We start from the raw sequence: 16,703 nt of genomic DNA on the forward strand, positions 1-16,703 counted from the left end.
CACTGCAATCACGTCTCCGCTCCTTGCTCCGCAATCAAATTAATGAGGAGCAGCAGCGCAGGCAGATCGCGAGCGAGCGGCGAGGGGGCGGCGGGGGAAGACGGGCGGGATGCTCTCGGTGACTCACTGCCCCGCTCCCGCTCAGGGAGAGGGTTTGCTGTTTTGGAGGTTAACGCTGGAAAGCAGCTCCCTCCTTCCCTCCCTCCCTCCCTCTGCCCCCCAAGTCAAAAAAAGCTGTGACAGCATGATTTAGGGCTGGATAATGAGGCAGTTGTGAGGAGGATGGGTACAGCGGGAGCCTGCACTTGCCAAATCATTTGGCTTAATTGATCAAATATTTTTATGCATCATTTCTTCCTTTAAGGCAACCATAAGCCTCTTCTCCTGCTGCACTGAAATGAAAAGAGCAATGCTGGTAATCACCCAGGCTGAACCCCGGTGCAGCAGAGAGGGGTGGGTGGCTGCGGAGGACCTCCTCGGCCACCGAGGACTTGCCTGGCTGCCTGTGCTGCCCGTGCTGCCTGCACTGAGTGGAGGGTGGGTGAGTGCATCCAGCCTCTCCGGGGCTCCCCAAGGCACGCAGCAGGCAGGAGCACAACTGCAGCACAAGGCAGCATCCATCTGGCAGGGCTTGTCCTGAAGCGCCGAGCGTGGGTGCAAGCCGTGTGTGCCACCCAGGCTGCCATTGCCCTTCCCTGGGACCGGCTGTGTCCCTGAGTGCCGGGGCAGCGTGCCATGCGAGGGCTGTCGCTGCCATTCGTGGTGCGAAGGGAAACACCCAGCGAGTCAAGACGGACACATAATTAATTGCTAGGAAATGTTTCCCCCATGCAATTAAGTTTCTGTAATCACTCAATCCCTCAGTCAGAGCTGGATCCGTTAATCTACAAAGAAAGAAGGACAAACCAAATCTATTCCTTGTTGGCCTTTATCTCCCGCCCTCCTGCCGCAGGATGCCAGTGGCAGGGAATTGCTCTCAGTGAGGGCAGGATGGGTGGGCACACGGCTCTTACTCCAGCCTCCTCCCTCGGACATTGCTGCTCCCAGGTGCTGGCTTCAGCACCCTGAGCCTCCCATGTCCCCTACAACCCCTTCTTGCCTGGGTTCAGGCTGGCCGGCACGGTGCTGGGGGTCCCCTTGCCCACCTAGGCTTGAACACACTGTATTTACCACCATGGAGAAAAGCTGCTGCTGAATGGGCTGTCGGACCCCGGGTGGGTTGTGGCGAGGGGCTGCAGGTCATCGGTGGAGGAAGGGCCGTTGCTCAGGGCAGGCAGGAGCAGCCCTGTCGCTCCTGCCTGCAGTGTAGTCCCTGGGCTGCAGCTCGGTGCCTGCGAGCTCCTGGCTGCTTTCTCCATGCTCAAAACAAGAGCTGCCTCTAGCGGTACCGGAGACGCCTTGGGGCTTGTGCGGGGCTCCAGGCAAGGAGCTCCTTCCCAGCCCTGCCTTGGGGACTGCTGCCTGGCTGTGATGTGCCCCCGCTACCCAACAATCGGCTGGGGCTGCATGAGAGGGACCCCACGGCTTCCCATCCCATCCACCACCAGCATCCCCCTTCTCTGTCCGCGTTGCCCTGGTCCCTGCCATGGTACTGCCCCTCCTGCCAGTGCCGCTGTCAGCCCAAATCCTGGCTCTGAGCTCACCTGCGTGTTCTTGCTGTTTGGATTCAGCTTGGCCTGTAAAAACCTTGACCCAGGCTCCCTGTCAGCTAAACAAACCGAAAGCCTTGGGCTGCCGAGATGAGAGCGGCAGCAAAGGTACACCCGGCACTTTGCTGCGTCGCTTCAAGGGCAGTTTGATGGGAAGCAAAGCGCGGGTGCTCACAGGCAAGGAGAGATCAGCAGGGATGGCTGGCAAACGATAAGACACGTGGACCAGATGTGTGCTTCTTTCCAGGGTTGGCTTCACTGGTGAACAGAGAAATGTCAGGGACCGAAGAGAATTGGTGTGCCCCATTGGCCCCATGCCTGGTACATCCTTGGGCACATGCTCAGCCCTCAGCACTGTCCTCCTCACACCCTGACTGTGTCCTGTCCTGCCTTTAAGGTCAGCTTTCCAGGCCAGGGAATGCTGGAACATGCTCTGGCTGAGAGCTAAGAGATGGGGCAGCTGATCAGTACAACATATCCCAAGATGCTATTTTAGACTCTCCCGACCACCAAATTCTGTTTTCTCTTATTCAACCCACCTCTGTGACAAACCTTCACCAACTGTCCTCTTACTTTGCCTAGAGAACTAGCAAACAGAAAATCTCATGATCCTTTTGGAGCTCCTCCCTAGTTGGCCAAGGCCAGGTGAGCTCCACCAGCATCCATGGGAAGCAGAGGTCTCTTCTCTCCCAGATGTAGCTGGTCCTCTGCACTTTCCGCTTTGTTCAAGGCAAGTCGAGTGACATAAGATTTCCTTGATCACACACCCAGGGATGCCCCTCTCTACTCCTGCGCTCCAGGGATGAGCAACTAGACCAAGAAGAAGGCTGGAAATCCTGGAGACGTCTGAAATGAAATGCAGGGAAGAAGACAATCAGATGAAGGTGAATTGACAGCTGGGGCTGAGACTCCCAGCCCAAACTCACAGGAGAAAGACGGCTGGCCTGTGCTCCTTGCCGCCAGTCGAGGAGGACACTGTGGTTGAGGCATGTCAGGAAGAATTGCCGTTCTTTATGACCACTAATGGTATTTGCAGCTCTGCATTTAAAGATGATGATAAAGGTAATCAAACTGTCAGGAACAAAGACAGATGGGGAGCTTGCTGGAGCCAGCGAGGGATTCCCTGCTTTCAGTTAACAGCTGTGATTTATATTTCATTCACACCTACGGACTCGGAGCAAGGAGCAGGGCAGCAGTGCTCTACAAAAACACTGTAGGGAGGAGTACAACAGACACTGAATTTATCTGCGCTTGAGCTTCTAGACCTGTTTATGCCTTCTTTAGATATCACCATGAAATATCTCAGGGGTTATAAACTTTTACCAGAAAATATTTTGATGAGCAGAATTCCCTGATGAGATAACAACCAGTAGCTTAACTTCCGGCAGCCAGATGTGTCCTGACAACCAGCGACCCCCTTTTCCCTTCCTTCTCCTCTCACGCAAGGTTTTGACAAGGTCCTGACAGCAGGCACCGCAGTCCTTATGACCTATCCGAGCTACGAAGTACACGGTTCTTTCAGAAGTACAGGCTGCAACAGCAGCGGCAGGGATGAAGGAAGGGGAAGGAGGTGCAAGGACTCCCCAGCTGCAGAGCCATTGACCTTGACCTGCCAGCAAGGTCCATAGCTCAGACCTTTGATGGTTGTGGATCTCTAGCTGTACATTGGAGACCTCTCTTGCTATTCTCTGAGCTCTTGCTTTGTCATGATTCTGGCGTTCCTCCTTTATTCTGTCTTCAGATGTTGTCTCTTTTCTCTTCTTACCTTTGTATAGTGTCACATTGACAGCAGTGACAGCTGGCAGCCTTACTTTCTTTGTAACATGAAGTCATTCAACATGATGCTGTGTCGGCGCTGATACCGTACCCACGCAACCTGTGTTTCAAGGATCGTGTTTGCTTTATTTCTGTGGATTAAAAAAAAAAAAAACCAGTAAGAAAACAGCCTTACTAAGAAGAGTTCTAGCAGTTAATTAGTTTCAACATTGAAAGGGCCACTGCCCAGCAGCTAAAAATCATCATGTTTGAATGGCGAATTAAGTCAGCCAAGCAATAAATCTGAGCAACAAAACAGTCCCTTTAGCTCAGAGGAGTTCTTTTTCCTCAAAACACTGATAAATGGCTTTTTCTGAGAGCCCACAAGGTCATCAAATTAATAAAGCATTTCAAGTAATGTATGGAAGTGAAGTGACACCCTGCTGCAAGAGATTTGCTGTTAAAGCCAACTCTCTATAACAGAGCGCGATCCATATAGGCTTTCCAATTAAAGCCATCCACTAATTTAGGACAGTTGTCCAAACTCTTCATGTCAGTTCTGGTCCACTGTCCTCCTCCCTAGTCATTACTTAGGAGAGCTGAGCTTGAGAAAAACTCACAAAAGAAAAAAAAGAAAGAAAAATGAAAACTTGGGATTCTCCCATTGACCAGGCAAGATACTCAGAATATTTACCATGAAGGAAAGTGAAGAGAAGGCACCAAGGAGGGAAAGTGAAATGCTGAAAAGCTCTTGAGATAATGGTGGAACATGCTCATGTTCTTTGCAGTGGCTGCTTTCCATGCCCTACCACATACATGTAGGAAGCTATTGCAAGAACGCTGCACCCAAAATACTGCATTTACTCATTTGACATGAATAGGGGCAGGGACTGTTGCCTGCCAGCACTAATGTCAGAGACGTTTGCATTATCCAGCACAGTTAGACAGCAGGAAGGTCCAAAGCCCAAGAAGCAATGCTCAGACATCCAGGCATCAAATAAACAAAAGGAGTTCGACTTTCAATTAAATTCTGCCGGCTTAGCCTGAACAAAGAATGACCTCTTCAGACCCAGCAGGCACATAAAGCCAAGTATGGCCCTGCTTTATGTCACCACCCGATTCCTTTCCTGCGTGTTTGGGGTGGCCCTGATTTGGGCTGAGATGTAGCAACAGTAGGCACGGATAGGACGAGATGGGTGATGAATTTAGAGATGGTTGGGGGCAGATATTAGCGAAGTGTTTCCAGTAGTTGGGATAGTTTAGCAGGGAACAAATTGCCTGGGAGATGTGACATCTCCGCCAGTGGCTGTTTCTAAGAGGGGACGGACATCTGTGGCTGAGAGCATGACCCGAGTGGCCTCTCATGCTCCCTTCTAACCCAGGGCTGTTCTCAGCGCCCTGATCTTTAGAGGAAGAGAAAGTAGCACGGGACACAATTTTCACTTTCAACTCTTGCAGATGGCCCCTAACAGGCCTTATATCAGAGGCAGAGAGAAGGAAAGGCAAGGGGAACTCCAGCTAGCTATCTCCAACTACTTTACTGGAAGTTTGTGTGATGGCAGCCTCTCCCTTAAACTTAAAGCTGAATACGTCCCCTCACTTTCCACTGAAATGGCTTTCTGCAAGCTTGTATTACACTTGGAATGATTTAATATGAAATATGTATTTAATAATATGGTAGCACAAAGAGGCACTGAATAGGACAAACATAAAAAAGAGCTAGCAATAGCCTCTGCAATATTGCATCCACTGGGTACCCTTGTACATGAAATCCTAGCCCAGGTTTCATTTGCCTTTGATTTACTTAGAGTATAAACCTCTTGAGACAGTCTCCACTACATGTATACACCCCAGTGCTCTGCCCTCTGAGTGCTACCACAATACGGCGCTCATAATTACAGCGGTGCTGCCTTGGGCCCACGTCTGTGCTGTGGACAGCTGACCTCCGAGGGGATGCGTTCATCGCTCTCCCAGCGTCTGACAATGGCTGACATCATACAAACCCGGCAGCACACACGCGACGACGGCTCCAGCCTCTTTACAGACTCATTGACATGCAGCAGAAACCCCAGATACCATATGGAACGTGGAGGCAGATGGATGGACATATGTATAATCTGTGTGCATCTCTGCTTATGTAAACGTCCCAGCGCAGGCATTAACACTTAAGTATATGGTTTGCATTTAGGGCACAAGAGAATTTTTCTCCCATAAAATAAATAAAATACGTTCTGAGCATCTTGGGATGAAGCCATTCTAATCCTTTTATTCTTTCCAAAGGAAAATGATTTCATATTCAGGGCACTGTGCAAACAATTAATTAGCCTAATGAAAATGAAAGGCCTAATTGCTCAGTATTAGTATGATCATTGGCAGCCAGGCGTGACCGAAGAATAGGCACTGTCTTACCAGGGCTAAAGTGCAACTTTCTGCTTTTTGGGCTTTTTTGATACTTGAACATCTAGCAAAACAATTTTTTTTTTGGAGTGATGGTGTAATTCTCCCTTCCACATGCAAAAAAGCTGGCAGTATTCGGAGACATCTGAATGAGCTGCTATACAATAAAAAAAAATGGAGAGACCCAGCTGGTGTGAAATGACCTGGCTGAATGGAACTCGATAAAGCTGTAACTTGCCCAAGTTGAATGACATGGTGGTGTCTCCACTGCGTGTCTCCGGCAGGAGACTTGACTCATAAGACAAGAGTGCTGCAACATTAAGAAAAATTGTACTTTTTAAGGACCACACCTAAAATTAAAGTACAATCATCCTTAATGCAGCCCCCTTTTCAATGACCTGTTGTTATCCAAATGGAAAAGCGCTTTAAATTCATGCAGATGAATTTGTTCACTGTGGATAGGATCATGAAGAGTCAGGTGACAGGAGCTTTAAGAAACTGAACCATTATCATTCATGCATATTTCGCAACATGGAGATAGAAAGCAGATGCTGACTGAACACTGACCTAGCCTGAGGAGTATGCGTCCAATAATTCTTCCTTTAAGCAGCTGATTCTCATGGGAAAATCCCCAACATCCAGCTTTAATTCTATTATCTGCCTTGTGCAGAGACTGGCAACCAGAGACTATTCTTCAAAAACAATGTGGGTGAGGTCTGCTCTCATTCACACTTGCACAACCCCACTGAGTATATTATAGAGGGTTTCTCAGCAAACTGGATTTTTGGTGTTTGGGGTGAAGGGGACTGCAGTTTAAACTTAACCAGGGGCACTTTTACTCTGTGCTCCAGCTTGGCACACAGAGCTGCAGGACATGCCCATACAGAAGACATCCATTATCATGCAATATCAGACGCTCACATGGGAAATACAGCTTCCCGGTGTAACCAGTGGTGATAGGTAAGCGCCTTGCTTAGGGGCTTGGGATCATCCCCTGGCAGAGTTTAATACTTTGAATTGATTGCAAAGGGATCAGAAACCCAAGGCTGGCCACCAAAGTGAGGTGGGACGGCCCCCTCCTTCCCACTCGCATTATGCTTAGCACAGCACTCCAGGGGATGTTATTCCCTCCCCGTGTAATTTAATAAACTGCTGGCTAGCAACAAGCAAGGGTAAAGTCAGACCTACATTTCCTCCTGCTCTAGGGATGCAGAGTGAGAGCAAGCCACATCCTTCGCTTGGCGCAGGAGTGGAAATCTCTTTATGCCATCTCAGCAACTCACTGGAAAAAGAGCGACACAGACTTGGTCACTTGAAAGCTTTAGATACTCCACATTTGTGCTGTGTTGCCTTTTAGGAGATAAGTTGTGTCCAAATACAGTGGGTTTTGAGGAGTATTAAACAAAAAAAGAGGTGATTACAATATAGAATAGTACAATCCTGTGAAAAAGGTAAGAATAGAAAACACAGGTTTGTGGCTGATGGTCACTGCACTTCACAATCGCCCTTTTAGCTTGCCAAAGTGAAATCAAGGAGAACGCATGGGCCTTCCTGAAACCATTTCAGGTCTGTTATCATTTGTTTATGCAGCTGGTAACAACTACTACAGATGCTGCTGGGGACTTTGAGACATAAAAAAATAACAGACCCAAAGATGTCACAGCAGGAACGGTCTATCAGATAACTGGACATCCCAGCAACCTTTGTCAGGCTGGCTAACAACATTCTGCTTAGTTGAATACAGCTGCTATTTAACCTCGGATAGACAGGCACTCGCCACCCCTTACTGATAAAACGGAAAACTCTAACAAAGCGAGGCTTTTGTTTTTAATTTATTTTGCAAATCTACCAATTCATTTTATGAAAGTATGAAATCCTATGTGTTTACATTAAACAGTTACATTACAATCCAGGTAATACAAATAACCACTACAAAGTTAGTTTTAGGTACTCTTGGATAACAAGTAGATTTAACATTATTTAAAATAAAAATAAGTCACAAAGAAGAGAAAAATAGCCTTGTGATTGTCAAAGAATTTAGTTTAAAGCAAGGAAACCACTGTAAACTCTCCTTGTCCTACAAAAAGTTAAGAGAGAAACAATGACATTTACATCATCTTTCAATGTTAATGTTCAATTAGACGCATCAAACAAATTTAATTGCACACATCTACTCAGGATAACAAGAACAGCTCACAAGTTGTTTGGAAACCAGTGTCAGGTTTCATTCTCTGGAAACTGCATTTGCAGTATAACATCACCATCATCCTTGCTTTCAGATGCATAAAAATGCTGTAATATTGTTTGTAAAATACACTAGAGCTTCAAATCTGCTGTAATTGAATTCAGTGGGAGTAGGATCCGTTCCTACATTTAATAAGTACTCCTGATTTACTGAAATCCTTACAAAACAGCCTCCTTCCCAGGAATGAAATTAATTTAGCGAACAAAATACTGTAGTAATTCAGCAAAACTCTTAGCTTTATTATCCAGCAATTGACACTGCAACTGCATTTCTGAGGACCTTTATGCGTGATCATTCTTTCCTCTCCACCAGCAACAGGACACACGAAGACACCAGTAACTGTGCTTAGTAAGAACTCGGAGCTATGTAAATGAAGTATAAAAATCAAAGAACAGATTGAATTAATCTAGAAACTGCTCTCCTGACACCCATCTGACACACCTCTAGTGTCATTCTGCTGCCTGTAAGCTGCCACTTCTGATGAGACATCTGTCAATCACGATTGCATAACTGCTTCTTAGGAAGCAATTAAATGGAGCTTTGGTTTTGTAGCTGCACCTCTACATTGCGTATGTGGTTCGGGGCAAAATGTCCAAGATGCTACTGCCGCATATAATGCAACAGTTTCACAGAAGCAAGGAGAGCTGTTTATGGGGAAAAAAAGGCAGGTGTAGGTACAATCCTGATGGCCTGTGGCACAAAGGAGATTAAAACAGTTAATTCTCTCTTGCAGCCTTCACCTCTTTCAACTAGGACAGCCAAAATGGTGTAACCCCTCAAATCTCCACTCATGCACGTGCAACAAACCTGCAGACCTCGTTGTACAGAAGTGAAGCCAGCAGCACCTTGGCAGGGCTTCTAAGAGAATAGGCATTTATCCACAAGAGTATCTTTTAACACTGATCACCTCAAAAACCTTAAAGAAACCAGACAAGTCACACAACACTATACAAACTTTCCACCTGGACATAAAGTGCCACCAAACTATGGAAGCAAAAAAGAAGTTACTATTGAGGGCAGTAGCTATTGTAAGTGTCTACAGAAGGCTTTACTCCCCTGAAGCAGATAAAGTTTGCTACAGTCTTTGAAACGGTACTGAGCTGGTGGAAATGCTACTATAATCAAGGCTAGCAATTTTCTTCCTTCCTGACAAACACCACTCTTATCCAACACGCCAAAGCCAACTAGGCTGCATTTACTGGTGGCTGCCTGCAGAACTTTCCCCAGAAGGTAGTTTAAAATGGTAATAGATGCTTCAGTTTCCCATTCTCTGATATGATACGATAAATATAATTTGTTCAGATCCTTTGTTACGAGCATGCATTACAACAGACGGCCCCACCCTGTTATTACCACTGTGCCTGCTTGTTTTCTATCTCTACTCATGTAAATGTAATGTCAAATCCTCTTAAGAATCCTGAGCAGCCGTCCAGAATCACTTGTTCAACTGACATTTCTGTAATAATAAGGAAAGAAAAAAGAGTTGTGGGAAATTAAATGGTGCTCCTGTTGCCAAGTTGTTAACATTATATGGCAATATGCTTCCAGTAGTTGTAAGAAATTAATTTGTGGAGTGCTTACAAGCCTTACATCTACTAAATCTCAACATGATATAAAATGCTATTTAAGTGATACAGCTTACAAATGTTAAGGAGAAAAAGAATCAGCACCAAAGAGTGAAAGAAGAAACTAGATTCTTGTCTGCACTCTGATTCCTCGAGGCTGGATCTCTACAGCTGAGAAAGCCATGTGGGAGATCCTCGGTGAAGTACTTATGTGTGTACGTATGTCAGCACCTGCACCTCTCCCTTCTGCCACCCCTCTTCAGCAGATGAGACAGGGCACATTCAGTGAGTTACTCACTCCTGTAAACGGCGGCTGGCAAACAGCTCAGCCAGCCCCTCTGCTAACCACTCTCTTTTCCACTGCTTTCTGAAAGTACTACCCAGAGCAAAGTGAGTGTCACTACTTTTCACCTCCTTTATTATAATGTTGTTCAGAAAGAAGTGCCTGAGACACCTGATCTGTAGATGAATTAATTTTTAAATTACGCCACTACATATTACTGTCATTCTTTTCTCACAACAATGTCAAATACAATATAAAACTCTGGATTTTCTATAGTGAGTGAAATCAGCAAAGTCAAAAGACAGACAGTGCCGGCTGTGCTGTTACTGCTCCATTCTGTAAGACAGAACCAGGGTAAGGCGCTTTGGCAATCAGCACCAAGTTTAAGCGACAAGCTTTGTAACAATTCTCTTTCCACGCACTAGGGTACGCACAAGTTTTCTGCAGATGCATGGAAAACTGAGACCCCCTGGTTGTTCTCTAAGCTGCTTTGAAACTACAACAATTCGTTTAATCCAGCAGCTGATCCTGGTACTATTCTTTTCCTAAGTACAGTACATTTTGATAGCAACATAGAAGCACACGACACAAAACAGATTTGTTCAAGCTCACCATGGTTCTGATGGGCTACACGCACCAAGAGGCAATTCAAAAAAAGCACATAACTCAATTCATCAGGACATCAACACTGACTCAAAGGAATTCTGGCTCCACTTTGTGAAGGAAGAAAGAGTTCACAAAGAAAAAGATCTTATTGCAAGTTGTACTGCTCAGCTTGGCCACTTCTAATACAGATCAGAAGTATCAGAAGCTACCAAGGAGTCAAGGACAAAGAACTCCTGTTTTGTAAATATTTTAAGTATAGCAAGCTTGCTTTAAAAAGAAAAGCCACTGCACAATATTCCAAATGGCCTTCTCTAACAGACTTGAAATCGTTAGATCAACACTGACGGAAAATAGAGATTTCAGTAGCAGTTCTGGCACCTTGCAATTTGGAAAACTCTTGTGCATGTGGGACTGAGGCAGCTTGTTTGCAGACCCCTTTCTCGCAGTATCCTAGGGTCACCTGTGCTTCCTTCACAATAGCGTATCGCTGGACTCAGCAGGTGCCTTCCTCAGAAGGCGCAAAATGGCAGCTGTCGTGAGAAACAGTGTCAATGCTCTGCACTTCTGACTGCGGGTGAATGGACACCTGAACAGCTATCTCTTGACCTTGCTCATTCATGGACCCATCGTCTGAATCCCCGGCTGGTGAATCGCTGCGCTTGATCTCTGGGTTGATGGGGTATATTGCAGCTTGGGTACCGCAGGCTTGGGTCTGTTTTTCCTCCTCACCAACTTCATCGGGATCGTCAACTCGCACAGCCTCAAAGATCTCCTCCATGAACGCCCTGCAGTTAAGGATCAGAGGTGGAAGGGGAATGCTTCTGGCAAGCTCTTCAATGTACCGAGCAAACTCCATGGTCTTAAACTGAGTGACTTTGGCCAACTCTAGTGTTTTCGCAGATGTAATGATAGGGATACGCTTGGCTATCTCAAAAGCCTTCTGAAGCTTCTCAGCCCCTTCCGTCCTGAAGAACTCATTGATAGCCTTCTCTGTTTTGCGGAGGTGACTGCTCATCATGCACAGACGGGTTATGTTTAAAATGAGGGTGATAGCAAAGGCAACGAGGCACACAATCATGTAGTAGATACTCATGTCTCCTGAGGTGAAGATAACCCTCAGGGTGACTGTGTAATACAAGGTGTCATTACGATTAACGCCTGCACATGTGTATCGCCCCCGGTCAGCAAAGTTGACCTTTGTGATGTTAAGGGAATTATCAGCAATCCTCCACCGGCCACCTGGAGATTCAAAAGAAACACACTGAGCTAATGAAACAAAAATCACTAGGTAAACTAGACATGTGCTGTTTGCTCTATCAACAGGAGACAGAGCTTGGAAGCAAGCAGTCCATTTCTAGCGTAATACAAACAGTACACCAAGGATTGAAATTTCCTTTTCATGCTTGTGATACAGAAAGCCATAACCCAGTTACCAATCCTACTGCTTAATGGTAAATTATTCTGCATGCTTGCTACTCTGGTTTTTCTCCTTTCTCTCGTCTGCGCTTTCTTGTGTGCTTTTGGACTGCTAGCTCTTTCTGACAGGGAACCTAATTCTTAACTAGTGCTTCTCACCCACTGTGTAACACTGTGTTGAAAGACTGTCCTCTCTAAAGTCTAATTTTCCATACGTTCAGAGTCAAAAGTCAAGTGACCCATGAAAAAGATCAGAGTCTGTAAATGGTTCCGCTGGCAAAAGAACCCAGGATTTTCTTAAGACACAGTTTTCTGCTGAGCATGCAGTGCTGATATACAAAACCCATGTAAAAAGAAATCAATAAAAGAAGCTAGCTTTATACAGTATTTCCTATGCGTTTATAACTTAGGGGCAAAACTGTTTTCATAACTCATTCTTCTAATTACTCTACTCTGAACTAATCTCCAGATGGCATTCTAACTACAAAGAGGTTACTGAATACTTAAGGCAGAAAGATGGCCTCCGAGAAGATCCTATCAATTAGCTCGATGACCTTCATTAATACTAATAGAGTTGAGAAAACCACATGTATCTCTAGAAGACATTATTTTTTGAAAATTAAAAACGACAGGGACAGAACTATAAGAGCCAATGGCTAGGAAAATATATCCTCCCACTGTACAAAAGGGTTAAATAGCATGTATTTCATCGTTGGCCATTACAAATTGCGTTAGTTTCCAGAGTCTCACTGGTGCATAAACCAGAAAATAAATGTAGTAAGTTACCACATGCTTTAAAAAATCCTGTAACAAAATTAAAGCACTGATTGCCAGCTGGAAACGGTCACAAGTTGTGGAGAATTGTGTTTAATTCACTTGTTTGGAAAAATATAATATAAACCAGAGCAAAATAAATAAAAGCATCAGTTAGTATCTGGTAGGATGCAGATTCATTTCTTCTGTAGTGAATACTGTGATGCCTCTTGAACAAAATGATTCTGTGGGGCACCACAGCAGGATGGGTGGGCTAGGACAGAACTCAGGTATAACTCACATGCCACACGCCAGAGGGCAAAGGGCTTTGTTTTGCTCTCTCCTTATCTCCCAACTGTAAAAATGGGAAGTCAGGAAGAGAAAATGATGATAAAGTCCCAGAGGTTTTCAGATACTGTATAAGAAGGACAGAAAACAGCAGGAAAGCTCACCTTCATCTTTCTGTTCAAGCAGGTGTCCTCTGGAGTTATACCAAAGAATATATTCATACTGGCTGATGTTCAGTTTACATTCAATTAAAATACTGGTCCCCTCTTTGGCTATGATATCATGGTGTGCTGGAGAACTTACTAAAGCTTGAGACACTGTATGAAGTGATGCATTGGAAGACCCAAAAGCAACTGTCCCGTTAAAAGCTACATTTTCCAGTGTAAATCCAATTGAAAGATCAGCACTAACAGTCAAAATTAACAGGCAATAGCTGAGCTTCATGGAAAGCTAGAGAAAATTCTTTTTTCATTTAATTTGGAGAAATGAGGTCATATGATATTAAGCTGTCTGTATTGCTCTGAGATAGGAGAGGAGGCTCTTGATTTGCTCAGTGGTAGACAATGTCTTGGATCCAAATGCACTTTCAAGACCATCAACATTAGAAGTGGAAACTGGAAATCCAACTGAAAAAAAAAAATTAAGTTTATTAATGATAGCAAGCTTATGGCGTATTCAAATTCCATTTCCAGTAAACAGATTTCGATTAGCATAATATAAACTGTCAGCCAAGAGGTTCCAAATCAGAGCTTTGCTCAGAACACAGTAATGAAACGAGGGTAAGAAGGCATTAGCACAACCTTCAGTCCTCTAGATGTTCATCTTCCCATCCAAATAAATAATCTCATGAACAATAACCATTAAGGGGAAAAAGGTTTTAAAAAAAGAACAAATTGTTCAGACTACTTGAAATGCATAACTATCTTTAGGGTCAGAAAGTGGATTCTGCATTTGTTAACCGAGAAAAAGTGCTTTCTTAATAGAGGAAGAAGAGCAAGAAAGAGGATATCATTTCTGCCTCCCTCCCCACCAATATCAGAGTGCTTTTAAGCCCTGGTTTTCTAAAGCCAGTCTTTCATTTAGCATCTAGAGAAAAACCAAAGCGCACACACATCTGATTTTTAGCATTTATACATCTACTCACTTGATTTTAGCGGCACAATTGGTGTTAGATGTCTAAATACTACATAATATGCTTATAATTTCTTGTGTTGGGAAAAGTCTCTTGGCAGCTATCTACAGCCACAGACAGGAAGTCCCTTTCTGAATATCAGGACACTGATGTCCAAACATACTTCCTTTTTTGCAATCTCTCTTGCTGCTGCTGCTTTATTTTCTAACTCTGCCTCTTGTTTTCTTGTTTGTTTTACAATAAGCTCCTGTTGAAAATCTTTCACTTTATGCTGCTACATCTCAGCGGTCATATCTTGTTTATCATCTTCTCTACCCGAATGCTGCCCCATATTTCACAGCAATTTGAAAAATTGTTTTGTCTAGGGACAGAATTCACACTCTTCAAATTAATGTGCACAAAAGATATTTCAAGGCATTAGGATACAGCCTTTAATTTTATGTTCTTTGCACACAAGGATTCTCCTTTTTTAAAAGCCAGCATAAAACCAACTTGTAACAAAATGAAATGACACCGATAAGAGAAAATCTGTAATCAATTTTCCTGGAAGCCTGATTCAAGAAAATTTCTAATCCAATATGCATTCCCTGAAGTTATGATTCCATCTAGACTGCTCCAGAGCTCTAAAAAACAATTTACAAAGTACAGAAGCCACAAGCCAAAATATTATCTTAAAGAATATCTCCCTTCATCCCATTGACTGTGTGACTTCAAATTTATCATCTTTTCTTCTACCAATAACAAATGCTAGTAGAGTTGAATTTCATAAATATCACAATACAAAGGAATGCATTTTCTTAATAAATAATGCAGACACTTCTCATCCTCCCAGAATCACTAGTTAACACTGCCTAAAGCAGACAGAAATCCTATCACTTATGAAAAATAATGTAATATAAATAAATACAGGTGATTTGTACTAATTGTCTTTTCAGCAGACAAAAATTAAGCATATTCAAGAATGGGAAAATTTGCTGATAAAACACTACCCAGACTAGGAATTTTTTTCAGTTAATTTGTCAAAGGTCAAACCAGACTCCAGACTTGACATCTGATGAGAAACATGTTATCTGACCCGTTTCTGTTGCGGCTATTGACAAAATCAGTTTAACAAAGAAGGCAAAGACGACAGTTGTGTTCAATTCTCCTTCAAGCCTGACTAACCAACTCACCCACTGAATCCTGCAAGAGAAACTGGAAAACAGGCCCTCCACTTGTTTCTCTGGAAACAGCAATCCCTTCATCTGCCCTCTTTTTTTTTTTTTTATTGGCCTCACTCTGTTTTCTATCATGCCTCTTGTCCGTTCATTTAAGATGAGACCAGCACTGAGAACTCAATTATACCGTTGTGCTGAAGAAGCTACTTTCCCACAGCTAAACAGTTAAAAACAGTACCAAGGCCTCTCTCATTCCTGTTTTCTACCAGTTACACTTTAGGGAACGTGTTACTGAGTCCTGCTGCCTCTGGAGAAAAGCATCCCAGTCACATCAACTGCACAGGTCTGAAAAAAAAGCAATACTAAGGTTGCTGCTGCTCAATAACTATTCTTCTGTTTGAAGGAGTGGTTTTAACCTTCCTTTTTTAGACCCCTAGTATTTTCAGACTGTTTCAGAGCCTTCAGAAGGCTGCTGACAACTGACCTGCTTATTTTGGTAACCTTGTGCAGATTTCTTAAAGGCAGCCTGCGGATTGTTAGTAGTTTGTGGACCACTGACATCTGGATTGCCGGAGCTGCCATTTGAGAGTCTGTCACAGCTTGTGCCAGCAAGCGAGGTGCTGTGGTGGCAGATCTTCAGCACACATCACTCCATGACCCAGCTGCCTTCAGTTAAAAATGCCACTGCACTTAATGGCTTTTGCATGCATCGGGACTTGACTCCACAGCATTTGATGTAGTTACAACTGATGATAGCTCTGCATCATCAGATACAACTGATGAGTGAAGACAAACCCTCATCTTCAGTATTGAATCAAATGCACAGAATAACTTAACAGTCTTCTAAAACAATAACCTCCCAACTAATAATGTTTTAGATTTATTAGAGAATAATTCCAGTACCTCCTGTACTTTGCCTGTGTTATTGTCATTTTAAATTATTAAATTTAAATTGTTAGATTTCCAAGTGTCTGTGACACTCCTCCTAAAATGACATTAGGAACCTCAGTCAATTATTTAACACAAGAAATACTCAGCAACATTTTCCCTCATAAGAATTTATCTTCAGTAATTGCATATGCTCTCCACTATATTTGCACTGAGCTTGCATAATGTATAAAACATTGGTGATGGGTCATTGAATTTTACTATTAAACACTTTGAGTTCTGATTTATTAGAAATTGTTTGTCACATTTTGCTTTTGGAAAAGCCATTATTGCTAAGCAGACAATGATCTCTCGCTGCTGAGTGCTGGGAAAAATAAAATGCTTTGCGAAATCCATATTCTTCGGCCATCACACTTATGCAAAACAGCTGCTGGAGCTGATAAAGGATCCAAAAAGGATAAAGCATGAACAGTGCCAACATCACAATTCTTCAAGAAAGCATTAAGCCCAAGCAAGATGAAACATGCAGAATAGAAACTGGCTATTTTACAACCGAACCTGAAGTTGAG

General features: G+C 43.8%; 1 protein-coding gene across 2 annotated transcripts; it reads right to left on the reverse strand.

Annotated features, from left to right (window-relative positions):
- Positions 1 to 3,499: 3,499 nt before the first annotated feature.
- Positions 3,500 to 13,577, reverse strand: MFAP3 (microfibril associated protein 3). Of its 2 annotated transcripts, XR_007767281.1 has the most exons (3): positions 13,122 to 13,577; positions 10,879 to 11,739; positions 3,500 to 3,556 (listed from the first exon to the last, which is right to left on the reverse strand). XR_007767281.1 is itself a non-coding variant. In XM_050905383.1 (2 exons), the coding sequence occupies exons 1-2, from the start codon at positions 13,399 to 13,401 to the stop codon at positions 10,994 to 10,996; spliced, it is 1,026 nt and encodes a 341-aa protein (XP_050761340.1). In that variant the 5' UTR covers positions 13,402 to 13,577; the 3' UTR covers positions 7,615 to 10,993. The 2 variants fall into 2 exon arrangements, 1 of the variants encoding a protein (XP_050761340.1); XM_050905383.1 differs by lacking the exon at positions 3,500 to 3,556 and having other exon boundaries at positions 7,615 to 11,739.
- Positions 13,578 to 16,703: the final 3,126 nt, after the last annotated feature.

The sequence above is a fragment of the Gymnogyps californianus genome, chromosome 14 (assembly GCF_018139145.2).
Source record: "Gymnogyps californianus isolate 813 chromosome 14, ASM1813914v2, whole genome shotgun sequence".
Classification (NCBI taxonomy): domain Eukaryota; kingdom Metazoa; phylum Chordata; class Aves; order Accipitriformes; family Cathartidae; genus Gymnogyps; species Gymnogyps californianus.